We start from the raw sequence: 15,664 nt of genomic DNA on the forward strand, positions 1-15,664 counted from the left end.
ATCGGCTGGTGATGAATATGCCTACAGCCCGCCCCATATAGTTTCAGGAAAGGCAAGATTGCTCAATTTTATCTGAAGAAAGATTATTTAAGCAAGACAAAGGCTAAATAAACTACTTTGTCAATATTTGTATTTAAACTTTTTTTTTTGGGGGGGGGGGGTTGTAGCGTAGTAGGCGTAAAGCCTATGCTTATTCAGATTGAGTAGTAAGCCTAGGCCATCTCCATTGGAAGACCATAAAAAGATTCAGACAAACTTTGTGCAAATTGAATGAGCAATTAGGTTACTGATAGGCTGGGAAAGATGGGGTGACTTAATTTCTGTGCTTGGCCAATGAGGTTGCTCGATGGAAGTTGGAGGGAAATTGAGCAGTGTGACTGGAAAGATCCACTAGGGGGTAGGCTTATTCGCTCAGATTATAATTAAACAGGTGTTTTACATACAGGTAATCACCTACGTCTATGGTAATCACAGCTCCAGGCCTTTCGAGCTGTTGAGTATATAAGGCTACGTTTTTTGGTCTTCTTTAGACAGGACTATGTTACTTTGACCTTCCATTAATTTGAGTCAGTAAATAAAAGTAAGCTACGTTGAAAACGGATTGCAAATAACCAATGGCTCTCAAATTCAACTTGAAGGTGTGTAGATAATGTTATGCTTATATTGAAACAAAAGGACACGTTTACAAACAACAATGTAGAAAATTAGTGAATGAAATCTGTTAAATGTTATGTAGGTTAATTGCTGTGGAATTTACCAGGTATTTTTGGTCCTCGTGGTCATTTTTTGCTGTGCCTGCGACTGTGTCCTTGGTGAGAAACGTATTTGTCTGACTTCTATAGATTTGACGGTATTTACTCGATAATGTTATGAGTGGCCTCCATTGATTTCATGTTTTCTCTCAGGAATATGCAATGTGACACACTGCACTGACACAACTAAGTGTTTGATATCCCCCGGCAAACGCAACTGCAAATGTGCTGTGGGCTACTATGGAGACCTGTGTGACAAAGGTACTTTTTTTGGGGTGTTTAAAAAAATAAAAATGTGTAGACCAAAATAACTAGAATAGCTATGTTGGAACTTATCTTCTAAATTGTATTTTATTTATTTTAGCTGCAACTATCAATGTCAAGTGTGGCAAAGACTACATTACGATCATGGTGAATGAGGACTTTTTCCAGTACTACAAAGTACCTGTGGAATCTCTGCACTTGAAGAATGAGTCTTGTCGTGCCCAAAAGGAGGTTATGTCTGACGTCCTATACTACATAGTGCGGATATCAAAGGATCGGTACAGTTCCTGTGGCGGTAAACCACTGGAGGTAAGTATGAGTAGTCCCACACTTCATACTATACATTGATAATCCTGTCTCAGCAAAGGCCTACTCTCTAGGCTCAATACACCAATCTGTAGTTGTCACCTCTCATGCACTAATTTGTTCTTGCCCTTGTTATCTCAGCAAGTCCAACTGTATTCATTTCTTATGACGTTGCAAGTTTTGTTTTTTTACTGGCATTGTGCTTTCTCTTTTACAACAGAAAAACATCACTCACATCACATACGCCTTAACTCTCATGTCGGCCCCTCAAGTCTATGGAAATATAATAAGAGACCCAATGATAAAAATTGAGTACACGTGTATCTACCCATACATCCGCACTGTCAGTCTGCCGTACCCCATCATCCCCTTCTCTAGGTAAGGCCCACTCTAAAAGGTGACTTGATCACAACTTTCTGTAGTTTAAAAGGTAGTCTTGGTCTGTTACTGGAGCCACCTAACAAGTAGACTCACTTGAGATGCAATTTTTGTGTAACTTTGCCTTAGTGATGTCAGACTAGCAAGAAGAACTCCTGGATAGGCCAAAACTAGAGCCCAGACTTGTTCCTGGAGAGAACCCACAAGCATCAAATAATATCTGTTCCAGCTGGCAGATAGCTGTCGATACTTAGGTAGTGTTAAGGGTAAGCAACATTTGAGATGTATCTTTACTTGGTTATACTGCCTCAGTTCCCTACTTGAAAGCCACTACTGTCTTGTAAACTTTAATGGCTAGTTGCAGGTGGTTGGTTGGAATTTAGAAAATGCTGTTTATTACATTATATTTTGGCTTCTTGAAGTAATCCAACAATGTGTATGCTGCGATCTTGTCGATTTCAAATATTCTCTCTGATCGAGACGGGCGACTCAGAAATCAAGCGTTGTGTTGAATGACACTCGCCTGTCTGGATCAATGGGAGATTATTTGAAATGGACAAGATGGCAGTGTACACGTTGTTGCATTACTTAAATTCAATAAATGTTCCTCAATTAACTGAGCATTTTCTAAATTCCAACGAACCACCGCCTAGCCATGGAAATGTAGAAGACAGCTGTGGCTTTCAAGTGGGGTATTGGGGAAGATTAACCAAGTTAATGTTGGTAGAATGTTTTGCTTACTCTTAACACTACCTAAGTAGCGACGGCTATCCGCCAGCTGGGACAGCTAGTAATGTCAGACTAGCCATTGATTTATTAGCAAGAGTTCTTCCAGTTCAGTTAACGTGGACATGACAAGCGTTTCCCTCACAGTAATCCTGTGCTGTGTTTTGGTTCAGTGAGACGGTGATAAGGATGGGTGAGTTGGATGCCAAGGTGGAGATGGCCCTCTTCACAGATCACACCTACACAGAGGCGTTCCAAAGCTCACCTCTGATCCACCTCCGGGACAGGGTGTATGTGGAGATCAAGGTCGCGGAGCTGGAGGACTTCTTCCACCTGAGGGTTAACGAGTGCTGGGCCACACAGTCCCCCGAACCCAACCAGACAGAGGGCTCCGTTCACACCCTGCTGCGCAATGGGTGAGTGGACCATCAAACATTTATCCCTGGGAACATGTAAGCCTATTATTGCTCTTGAAACATGGCATGAAAAATTAATTTAGCAAGCTGTGAGCAATTCTGTTTTGAGCTGAGCTTAAACAATTTGGCACATCAGACATTTAATAAATGTAGCAGATCCAGTGTTAAGTTTGCTGATGAAGGTCTTGGATTTTCAATCTAATGATCAGGTAAAGATTTATTAAATCTAAGACACTCCCCCTCACAGGTGTGTGAATGACGAGACTGTCACATTTCTCAATACGACAATGGGTGCGAATGGAGAGGCCTCCACCATCCGGTACAGCTTTGACATGTTCCGCTTTGTCGTGGAGCCTCATGACCTGTACCTGCACTGCACAGTGCGCTTGTGCTCCCTGGATGATGAAGAACCCTGCATTCCTGTAAGTTCACTGTCAGGAACAGCTAAAATATTTGATTTCAAATTATTTCCTTTCATGAAGCAAATGCATTTTCTGAATTTGGCATGGCATACCAAGATTTTGTCTTTTCTAAATGATTCATCTCTGCCTTTCATACTACTACAGGAGTGCAAATCTATAACCAAGAGGGCAGCAGTGCGTGGAGACCCAACTCAAGGTCTACTGTCATATGGACCAATCAGGATTGACATACCAGACCGACCCCAGTCTAGTAAGGACTTGTGGTATCTTTTTTGTATTTCATTATCTACTGAAAATTGTAGAAAATATTTATTGTATCCCTTAATTGTATTTTGTTGCTGGGCTCAAATATTGCCCTTGCTCAGTCTACTTAAAAATAAATTAGACCAGAGGGGTGTACTACAAAGCTGAATCAATGAGTTAGCCAGTTTGATAAACAACCAGATGACCACATTTTCTGGTTCATTTAAGAATACTATTTTTGGGTTGAGTCAACTAGATCGTTCCCATTCAAAGTTTAATATTTAAAAAAAAGTGTGAATATTTAGGCACGTTAGCTAACTAATTTATCCTGCTTTGTAGTGTACTCCTCTGGGCTCATGTTGAGGCTAGGGGCAGGGTGGTATGTGCAGGGTTTTCCACAGTCTTGACTTTGTTCCAGATCTGCTGCTGATGATGGTTCCTGTGGCTGGCATCTGGGTCCTGGGCCTCTTCCTCCTCGCCCTAATCACCATCGCCAAGGCAGGAAACCGACGACTGTCACAGCTAGCAAACCGCTGACAATAATTTGAATAAAATTTAAAAAAGAAAGTATTTAATTTCTATGACTATTAAATGAGTCCCTCTCTGCAGAAATTGTGCTTTTCACATTTTATAAACGTCTTTACCACAGAGGTCTGAACATTCAGCCCTGTAGTTCAAGAATGTGGCTGTGGGTTAAAAACCAGTTCAAACATGAGTTACTGGTTTAAATCATGAATGGGTCTCTCATCAAACACGGCAACTCTTATTCTAGTGTCACTCGATTTGATCAAATAGTACAGTGTACTTGTAGTGATTCTTAGTTCTCAGCAGATGGCAATAGGAGCCATCTGTTGCTGCGTCAGATGGTCTATAGTTCATCCCCAGGGGGAGGGGAGTTTCTTTTCCAGAGAAATTGCTTTGTCTAATAGACTCCCCACAGTATGTAGGCAACATTGCTTTCCTCCCGTATTCTCTAGCAGAAAGTCTGTTCCCTTGTTTTCTCAGAAGGCAGTGAGGTTATTGGACTATCAATGTAATCCAGTGCAGCCTGCAAGAGATGCTGTGGTTGAACTCAAATCTAACAGACTTTCAGGATACTTGGAAATTTAAGACAATTGCGTTTTTATTTGTGTTATCCTCCACATTTACGTTTTCAGCACAGTGTGGATACATCTTACCACAGAACATGACGCTTGTTCAAACTAAAATACTTTTCTCTCGCTACTCTTCTCACTCACAGGCCTACTTCATCGTGCAGAAAAGCTATTTGACTGTAGAGGGGGAGTAGGTAACACACTGTAATATTCCAGAGGACATGCTGTTTTTACCATTCGCTCATGTGGGTCATTAGGAAATGGGCTTAAATTGAAAACTGACTCAGGCCTTTGAATAACCCATGATCACATATTTGGACAATTACAAATAATTTCTTCCAGTGCGACTAAGCCGAGCTGTTTCAGAAACGTGGATACTTTGCAAGCGATCTGATTTGAGCGCGCCTCGACCCAATGTCCAGTGGTTGAACTGCGGCGAGAACTTCATAAAACATACAAGAGACTGGATTTTGAACTCAACCAAGTTTGACTTTATGTAGTCACATAGCAGTACACATCACTTGACCGCAGTTTCCAATCACTTCTGACTGTGACCGTCCATTGCACGGGCTAACAAGAGCGCACAAAGATGGCATCCCTCTCGAGAAGCGCTTCTCCGGGGTTGTGGAAACAAATCATGGCTCCACTCGTCTTGCTCTTGTGCAACAGGCTTGTGGCCAATGCGGACGAAGACACTTTCAACGCAGAGGTACAGTATGTTGTATACATGTGTCCTTTAATGTCAAAATATGGACGTTTTTACGGTGCGTAAATCTGTGGAATTGTGGCAGTCGCCTGATGAGCTTAGTTTCCTTCTACTCTGAAACATTGCATGACCATGATCTCTACTATCCTGGTGGTCAGGTAGTTATCTAAACTGATATAGCATTTTATGTGATCTAATGACTTCTCATTTTCTCATCACTGATCATGAGGACATGAGCAGATTCATGGAAATATTTGGTGCGCACATTTATGACCCTTGACCTTTTCCGTAATGGGTATTGTGCAACATTCCCACTTCACGTATGGCAGGCATATTATTAGGAGTAATTATGTGTTGGGTAAAAGTTGGACCTCTAGGGTAAAACCCTATGTACATGCCTGTAAACCACAGAAAGTGTTCCTCACCTACTGTACTGCTTATCCTGCAGACATGTTGTGCAAGATATCCAGATTGATCACTCTTATTATGAGTCATCATTTTGGTGGCCTGAAGCTGCTTTTCTTTGTCTCTCTGTTTGTGTGTGTGTATAGGTCTATGTGTGCAGTGCATGCCTGTTTACAGAGAAAGTTGTGCTCAGTGGGCCCATTATGTTTTTAAATTCCCATGTCAAGGCTTTTGCAAGGCAAGCTCTCTGTGCTGTCTTGGTTGGGTCTCTTTTGTTTCCATTGCATTATCAATGGGATATTAATATTGTATGCCAGACCTTACAGCCAGACACACGTCTGCTTATGGCTATATTAATGGTATATATAGTAGAGCTGAATTTACACAGTTTATGTAGAATTTTTGTTGTAATTGACATTTATTTAACCCTGTGTGTCAGTGCTTCGTTTTGGGTTAACTGCTTACATTCCAAAGCTTTTACTCTTACACCCAATGATGCCTGCTCTGTCTGTCCTATTATCTATTGGGCCAATCCTGTGGTTATCTAAACTGCCAATAAGGAGGAGGTGCGACTCAAAGAGGAATGCCATGAAATAATAGAAACCATCTGTTTCTCTGTCCTCTACATACAGTGGGGAGAACAAGTATTTGATACAGTGCCGATTTTGCAGGTTTTCCTACTTACAAAGCATGTAGAAGTCTGTAATTTTTATCATAGGTACACTTCAACTGTGAGAGACGGAATCTAAAACAAAAATCCAGAATATCACATTGTATGATTTTTAAGTAATTGATTTGCATTCTATTGCATGACATAAGTATTTGATCACCTACCAACCAGTAAGAATTCCGGCTCTCACAGACCTGTTAGTTTTTCTTTAAGAAGCCCTCTTGTTCTCCACTCATTACCTGTATTAACTGCACCTGTTTGAACTCGTTACCTGTATAAAAGACACCTGTCCACACACTCAATCAAACAGACTCCAACCTCTCCACAATGGCCAAGACCAGAGAGCTGTGTAAGGACATCAGGGATAAAATTGTAGACCTGCACAAGGCTGGGATGGGCTACAGGACAATAGGCAAGCAGCTTGGTGAGAAGGCAACAACTGTTGGCACAATTATTAGAAAATGGAAGAAGTTCAAGATGACGGTCAATCACCCTCGGTCTGGGGCTCCATGCAAGATCTCACCTCATGGGGCATCAATGATCATGAGGAAGGTGAGGGATCAGCCCAGAACTACATGGCAGGACCTGGTCAATGACCTGAAGAGAGCTGGGACCACAGTCTCAAAGAAAACCATTAGTAACATACTACGCCGTCATAGATTAAAATCCTGCAGCGCACGCAAGGTCCCCCTGCTCAAGCCAGCGCATGTCCAGGCCCATCTGAAGTTTGCCAATGACCATCTGGATGATCCAGAGGAGGAATGGGAGGTCATGTGGTCTGATGAGACAAAAATAGAGCTTTTTGGTCTAAACTCCACTCGCCGTGTTTGGAGGAAGAAGAAGGATGAGTACAACCCCAAGAACACCATCCCAACCGTGAAGCATGGAGGGGGAAACATCATTTTTTGGGGATGCTTATCTGCAAAGGGGACAGAACGACTGCACCGTATCGAGGGGAGGATGGATGGGGCCATGTATCGCAAGATCTTGGCCAACAACCTCCTTCCCTCAGTAAGAGCATTGAAGATGGGTCGTGGCTGGGTCTTCTAGCATGACAATGACCCGAAACACACAGCCAGGGCAACTAAGGAGTGGCTCCGTAAGAAGCACCTCAAGGTCCTGGAGTGGCCTAGCCAGTCTCCAGACCTGAACCCAATAGAAAATCTTTGGAGGGAGCTGAAAGTCCGTGTTGCCCAGCGACAGCCCCGAAACCTGAAGGATCTGGAGAAGGTCTGTATGGAGGAGTGGGCCAAAATCCCTGCTGCAGTGTGTGCAAACCTGGTCAAGACCTACAGGAAATGTATGATCCCTGTAATTGTAAACAAAGGTTTCTGTACCAAATATTAAGTTCTGCTTTTCTGATGTATCAAATACTTATGTCATGCAATAAAATGCAAATTAATTACTTAAAAATCATACAATGTGATATTCTGGATTTTTGTTTTAGATTCCGTCTCTCACAGTTGAAGTGTACCTATGATAAAAATTATAGACCTCTACATGCTTTGTAAGTAGGAAAACCTGCAAAATCGGCAGTGTATCAAATACTTGTTCTCCCCACTGTATGTGACAACAGCAACCAATACGACCGATGGTATGGGTCTTGGAGAACCACATGTCTGTGAGGATAGAGCAGCCAAACAGATCAAAGTCCGAATGGACCTGCAAAACTCACCCTTGGAGGGGAACAAAATCACCCTGTTCACTGATGGATGCTGCTACAGGTCAAAGGACCCAAAGGAAGGAAACACTGCTGCCTATGCAGTGGTGAAACAAGACACAGAAGGAGGACATGAAGTAATGGAAGCAGAGAAACTTGGTCCCAATGAAGCTTCAGCACAGCTAGCTGAACTTAGGGCGTTGAGGAGAGCTCTACAACTAAGTGAAGGAAAGAATGTGGACATCTACACAGGCTCTGCCTATGCACATGGGATTGCACACATTGATGGACCACAGTGGTCCTCTTTGCTTTCTCTTTGCTGATCATCTCCAAGTCATTAAGGTTTCGAGGCTGACGTTTGGCAACTCGAACCTTCAGCTCCCGCCACAGATTTTCTATGGGATTAAGGTCTGGAGATTGGCTAGGCCACTCCAGGACCTTAATGTGCTTCTTCTTGAGCCACTTTTTTGTTGCCTTGGCCGTGTGTTTTGGGTCATTGTCATGCTGGAATACCCATCCACGACCCATTTTCAATGCCCTGGCTGAGGGAAGGAGGTTCTCACCCAAGATTTGACGGTACATGGCCCTGTCCATCGTCCCTTTGATGCGGTGAAGTTGGCCTGTCCCCTTAGCAGAAAAACACCCCCAAAGCATAATGTTTCCACCTCCATGTTTGACGGTGGGGATGGTGTTCTTGGTGTCATAGGCAGCATTCCTCCTCCTCCAAACACGGCGAGTTGAGTTGATGCCAAAAAGCTGTTGACCACAACACTTTCACCCAGTTCTCCTCTGAATCATTCAGATGTTCATTGGCAAACTTCAGATGGCCCTGTATATGTGCTTTCTTGAGCAGGGGGACCTTGCGGGTGCTGCAGGATTTCAGTCCTTCACGGCGTAGTGTGTTACCAATTGTTTTCTTGGTGACTATGGTCCCAGCTGTCTTGAGATCATTGACAAGATCCTCCCGTGTAGTTCTGGGCTGATTCCTCAACGTTCTCATGATCATTGCAACTCCACGAGGTGAGATCTTGCATGGAGCCCCAGGCCGAGGGAGATTGACAGTTATTTTGTGTTTCTTCCATTTGCGAATAATTGCACCAACTGTTGTCACCTTCTCACCAAGCTGCTTGGCGATGGTCTTGTAGCCCATTCCAGCCTTGTGTAGGTCTACAATCTTGTCCCTGACATCCTTGGAGAGCTCGTTGGTCTTGGCCATGGTGGAGAGTTTGGAATCTGGTTGATTGATTGCTTCTGTGGACAGGTGTCTTTTATACAGGTAACAAGCTGAGATTAGGAGCACTCCCTTTAAGAGTGTGCTCCTAATCTCAGCTCATTACCTGTATAAAAGACACCTGGGAGCCAGAAATCTTTCTGATTGAGAGGTGGTCAAATACTTATTTTCCTCATTAAAATGCAAATCAATTTATAACATTTTTTACATGCGTTTTTCTGGATTTTTTTGTTGTTATTCTGTCTCTCACTGTTCAAATAAACCTACCACTAAAATTATAGACTGATCATTTCTTTGTCAGTGGGCAAACGTACAAAATCAGCAGGGGATCAAATACTTTTTTCCCTCACTGTATCTCTGTTGTATCATTGTAGTCGTGGTTGCGGAGGTTTGGCTACCTTTCCCAAGCCAGCAGACAGATGTCAACCATGCAGTCCTCTCAGATCCTGTCCAATGCCGTCAGTGACATGCAGCACTTCTATGGCCTGGAGGTCACTGGAGAGATGGACCCTGCCACACTGAAGTATGGATGCCACTGGCAGCTTCAGTTACACTGTACAGACTGATATAGACTAAATTGATAATGATGTCAAGATAATGTAATAATGTAAGGTCATGATTACATTATAGACCTATTCTGAGATAGAGAAAAGTTGTACCTCCTGGTCTAGCACTGTGGAACCACTCTATTCTTAAATAAACAATGTATCTGATCCTATATATCTATGTGGTTATCTGGGCTCTATTCATTTGTGTGTTTCACTCCCCCTTTAGGGCCATGAGAAGGCCTCGCTGTGGAGTCCCAGACAAATCTGTTGAGCAGGCTGAGAATGGTGTGAGGCGGAAACGCTATGCTCTCACTGGCCAGAAGTGGGACAAGAACCATCTGACTTACAGGTGTGTGGTAGGCCTATGTAAGCTGGGGGATTCTAAGAAAACCATGTTGGGAATCTCAAACAGATTTCCCCCTGCTTGGGCTGCCTGGCGTGCAAAGTGTCAGTATAAACAACACTGCAAAGAGACCTGAATTCCCATATGTGTATAGACCACTGACAACACATAAGGTCATTTGTAATGGCCCTCTGTATATATGTGCTAAGAATATCTTGTCCTTTCCTCAACCCCCTCTCCCAGCATTATGAACACCACCCCAAAGATTGGTGAGGTGCGGACACAGGAGGCCATCCGCAGAGCTTTCAAGGTGTGGGAGCGCGTGACTCCACTGAGCTTTGAAGAGATCGCTTTCCAAGACATCACCAACAGCAGCCAGGACGCGCTAGATATCATGCTATTGTTTGCCTCTGGTTTCCATGGAGACATGTCTCTGTTCGAGGGCGAGGGGGGGTCCCTGGCTCATGCCTACTACCCAGGTCCCGGGATGGGCGGAGACACGCACTTTGATGCAGACGAACCCTGGACCCTTGACAACCACGATCCATCAGGTTAGAAAGACACTTGTCCCCTTTGCCCCATTTTCTCCTCAATCACTATTACTGCTACTATTTCCTTGTTCAAAATGAATATTGGCACTTCTCATCTCATATGTATATACTGTATTCTATTCTATAATATTCTACTGTATCTTAGTCCATGCCGCTCTGTCATTGCTTGTCCATATGTGTATATATTCTTAAATTCCATTCCTTACTAGATTTGTGTGTATTGGGTATATGTTGTGAAATTGTTAGATATTACTTGTTAGATATTACTGCACTGTCGGAGCTAGAAGCACAAGCATTTCGCTACACCTGCAATAACATCTGCTAAACACGTGTATGTGACAAATAAAATTTGATTTGATATATTTTGATATTCATTTTCTTTCTCCTTTTCCTATCTTTCTCTCTCCCTCGCTCCCATCTCTCTCCCTCCAGGTATTGACCTCTTCCTGGTTGCGGTGCATGAGCTGGGCCATGCTCTGGGTCTGGAGCACTCTGATAACCCCAATGCTATCATGGCTCCCCTTTACCAGTACATGGACACAAATACCTTCTCACTCCCAGAGGATGATAGGAATGGAATACAGAAGATATATGGTGAGGAGCCCGCCCTCAGGCCCCCACAGCCAGCGCGCACACACACGCACGGATAAACATGCACACACATGCATACATACATAGTAGCACCCCTTTAATTGACATCCTCCCTAACAGGGTCATGCCATACATGCCTTTACAATGATCCTACTCTCTCCATGACTGAAAATAAGTCATTGTGCCATTGTGTGTCGTACAACTAGTGAATGTCTGTATGTGCACTGCAGACACACTGATGACAGTATTTAGTGATAATTATCACAGTTCACACTCATAGTTAAAGGTTGTAAGTCTTGTGTAAAGTACTGTACGTCTGTTTTTCCTCTCTGTGTCTCTGTGCAACCAGAAGGTCTTCCTTCCCAATGAGCTTCCTGCCACAGCACGGAGTGGAAAATTAGACTCTCTGTGTGTGTGTGTGTGAGAATAAGAAAGAAAGAAACCAAATGAGAGATGGAGCTATTCTACTGAGCCATTTACTTTGTTATCTTATTGTTGTTGTATGGTCGAGAAGGAACCTGCAAGTATGCATTTCGTTGGACTGTGTATACCATGTGTATCCTGTACATACGACTAATACAACTTGAAACGTGAGAGGGGTGGGGGCAGAGAAAGCAAGCAGGGATATGTGCGAGGTTCTTTGTCAAACCCATAGCATTTATAATGTCATCATCTTGGATTGTGCAGGACCTCCAGACGATGCTTCCACTCAGGACCCACCCGCCACCTCTGATGATGACACCTCCCCAAACCAAGACCCCACCACCACTACTCCTACAGACCTAGACCCCACCGCCACCCCTGATAGTCCCCTTGAGACAGACACCCCCAGCCCCACCTATGACCCTGATACCCCAGACCAATCAGAACCAGATCCCACCGACGCACCTCCCCTACCCGACCCAGACCCCACCATCCCCTGGCCTGATCCCGTGCCAGTGACCCCCTACATCAGGAGGGATGAGCCTCGTCGCCCCCCAAAGCAGCCAGACCACACTGCCCCCAACATCTGTGACGGGGACTTTGATACGGTCACCATGCTGCGAGGGGAGATGTTCGTCTTCAAGGTGAGAAGCAGGGCTAGTCTAAAAATAAACTCTTTTGTATAGTTGTATAACTTCACACTCCATTCTAATCTTCCAAAAGAGGATGACGTAGTGAATATGTTCTGATGGTATCTTCTGTCCCTGCCAGGGTCGCTGGTTCTGGAGAGTTAGAAGGAACCATGTCCTGGACAACTATCCAATGCCCATCTCGGTCTTCTGGGTTGGACTACCTGATGATATAGACTCTGGTTATGAACGGCATGATGGAAAATTTGTCTTTTTCAAAGGTCTGTATTTTCTTTTATTCTCATATATTACGTTTATTTTATGTGTAATAGTTTAGATCTAATGGGTGCATACACTCCATAACACAGTGACCAAGATACCGTCCTTCTCCACTGCATCCCTCATGTTTAAAACTAGAGTCAATCCCCTCTTTATCATGTACTCTCCCCCCAGACTTTAATGGCTGATTTTTCACCTACTTTATAACTGGTTGAGAGTTTTAAATAGCTCAAAACAGCTCTGTCCCTTTAACACTTCTGTATCCACTGTTAAAAAACAACTATTCTGGCCAAATTATGTCACTACATAAACACTCTGAAATGTGGACGTCGATATTTGGGGTGGGGGAGAAATGAGGCTCATGGGGCGCAGCTAACAGCAGTAGAAAGCAGCTGGCAGGCCTGCTAGCCCTGGCCTGGATGGATTGCATCAGCCACTGCTCCAGATGCTGACTGCTAAGGTTTCACTTTGAGCAGAGAATAAGACTTGGAGGGCACCATTTATGTGTCCTGACTCTTTTGACTTTTCTGTGTGTTCTCACACAAAGAACCAATAGTTGCATCAATGCGTCAGTAGTCTGTTTAAAGCAGGTACAATGTTGTTTACAGTGGTTTTACGAGTGGATTGTTTTGGCTCTGTTAGTGGAAACGTTGTTTGTTGAATGTGAGATAAATCAAACCAGATAAAATCTTGCAAATGAAACCTGTGCTTTACTTCTCTTTCCTCTGTCCTCATATCTTCCCCTTCCTGATGGTCCTCTATCGGTCCTCTATCCCTCTCTTTTGCCCTCTACCCTCTCTTCTGTCCTCCCTCTGTGTAGGTGAGAGGTACTGGGTATTCAGGGAGGCTGACGTGGTGCCTGGTTACCCCCAGCCCCTGGTAGAGTATGGTCAGGGCCTCCCCACAGACAGGATCGATACAGCCATCTGGTGGGAACCCACTGGCTACACATACTTCTTCAGAGGAGACAGGTGACCACATGCCCCCGAATACCTTTACTGTACTTTTAGATTTGTGTGTATTGTTAGATATTGCTGCACTGTTGGAACTAGGAACACAAGCAATAACATCTGCTAAATATGTGTATGCGACCAATACAATTTTATTTGATTTAATTTACCCTACCATAACTGATCTCAACTGACTGACTGATGAGCTATCTTTTTAAATGTCAAATGTTATTGTTAAATGTCATTCATCTAGTCAAGGGAAAACAGATTTAGCCCTGAGTGTTGAAAGACTGAGAAGGGAAGAAAAAGTAGTTTGTTGTGATAGTCATCAGTCCTTTGTACCACACGGTTTCATGATCCGTCTTGTCACTGTCCTCTCCTGTAGATACTGGCGTTTTGATGAAGAGTCCCGCACCGGTGACAGAGACTACCCGAAACCTGTCTCCAGGTGGGGCAAGGTCCCATCCTCTCCTAAAGGAGCCTTCCTCAGCGATGATGGCTGTGAGTGAGTTGTTATAGGGGGGATAATGGCTGTAAAAAATGGAGGGAGGCTATAGATACTGAGCTGAGAGGGGAAAGGGTTGCCTGGCAAAGGTTGTCTAATGCAGACGTCTCATAATTCATCCTCTCCCACCAAAGTCCCACCCCAGCTAATGCTTTTCAAAGCTGTTTCCTATAGTGAAAAAAAACAACTATGATGGTCAAATGTCTTCCAGATAAGTCGTTTTTCATTTTTCCATTTTCATCTAAAGGGATAGGTACTTGTGAAGGAGAATTAAAATAGTCTCTAGTCCAAGTGAAGGCTTCTCCTTCACAGTACTGTAACTATTACTAATGGTTACATTAGTACCCAGCAATGACAGTATCCTGTGAAGTGTGATGAAATTGTGTCAAGAGTTGGAGCAGAAGATGCATACCCAAATAAGGTTAACAAGGTGCAGACTAATGGCTGAAACTAACAAATAGCATTTCCACAGTAAATTCCCTTGGCGCATTTCAACATTTGCATCAACAATATTTGTCTTCCCTATCCAGCTTACACATACTTCTACAAGGGCTCCAAGTACTGGAGGTTTGATAACCAGAAGATGAAGGACGACTCAGGCTACCCCAGATCCATCCTTAAAGACTTTATGGGCTGTGATGGAGCCCCGGACGTGGACCCAGACACAGATACAGACGACACAGTTACAGGCCGCAAGTGGCCCACAGTGGACCAGCCAAAACCACAACCACCAGTTGGCTCAGACCCAGATGAGGTGGACCGAGAGACCGATAAGGATTACACCAACGATGTGGATTATGAACCTGATGCGAAGGACAAAGAGATGGATGTGGTGGTGAAGATGGCTGAGAACGAGGCCAAGGTTATGACCCTGATCATGGTGACCGTGCCCCTGGTCCTGGTGCTGTGCATCCTACTATTGATCTATGCTATTATTAACACCCTGCAGAAGAAAGAGGCGCCCAGACTTTTGGTCCACTGCAAACGATCCCTGCAGGAGTGGGTTTGATCTGCTCAAGAAATAGATTCACAAACACACACACACAATACATAGGCACATACCGTTTGCACACATATACACACACAAACATTACATAAAAATACAAGCACATAGTTTCCGTATCTTTCCTCCATGGTGCTTTACCCGATCTTGTTTATAACATATAATATGCACTTTTAACGTCCCGTGTTTAGATTTGTTGTGTTAGTTGCGGTTGTAGTTTTAAGTGTGTTTAGCAAAACATTTCCGTGAATGTCCTTATAAAACAGAGTGGTGGTGCGTGTCTACAACCAGCAAAGGAATGTCTAACAGTTGTGTGTGCTGTAAACACAAGGGGGAGACAAGGCGGGTGGAAGGGAGGTGGGAGAAGGAGGGAAGGAGGTGGGACGAAGTGGAGGGAGGTGGGACGAAGGGGAGGGAGGTGGGACGAAGGGGAGGGAGGTGGGACGAAGTGGAGGGAGGCGGGACGAAGGGGAGGGAGGCGGGACGAAGGGGAGGGAGGTGGGACGAAGGGGAGGGAGGTGGGACGAAGGGGAGGGAGGTGGGACGAAGTGGAGGGAGGTGGGACGAAG

The 15,664-nt window shown here is 44.1% G+C and overlaps 1 protein-coding gene across 1 annotated transcript; it reads left to right on the forward strand.

Moving 5' to 3' along the window:
• The first annotated feature begins 4,490 nt into the window (after positions 1-4,490).
• On the forward strand, positions 4,491-15,420 carry LOC311135017 (matrix metalloproteinase-15-like). Its single transcript, XM_084168854.1, has 10 exons — positions 4,491-5,310; positions 9,648-9,796; positions 10,048-10,170; positions 10,408-10,715; positions 11,148-11,309; positions 11,994-12,373; positions 12,501-12,639; positions 13,458-13,608; positions 13,973-14,088; positions 14,623-15,420. The coding sequence occupies exons 1-10, from the start codon at positions 5,191-5,193 to the stop codon at positions 15,099-15,101; spliced, it is 2,127 nt and encodes a 708-aa protein (XP_084024980.1). The 5' UTR covers positions 4,491-5,190; the 3' UTR covers positions 15,102-15,420.
• Positions 15,421-15,664: the final 244 nt, after the last annotated feature.

Source organism: Coregonus lavaretus (genome assembly GCF_964263955.1).
Source record: "Coregonus lavaretus genome assembly, chromosome: 9".
Taxonomy (NCBI): Eukaryota; Metazoa; Chordata; class Actinopteri; order Salmoniformes; family Salmonidae; genus Coregonus; species Coregonus lavaretus.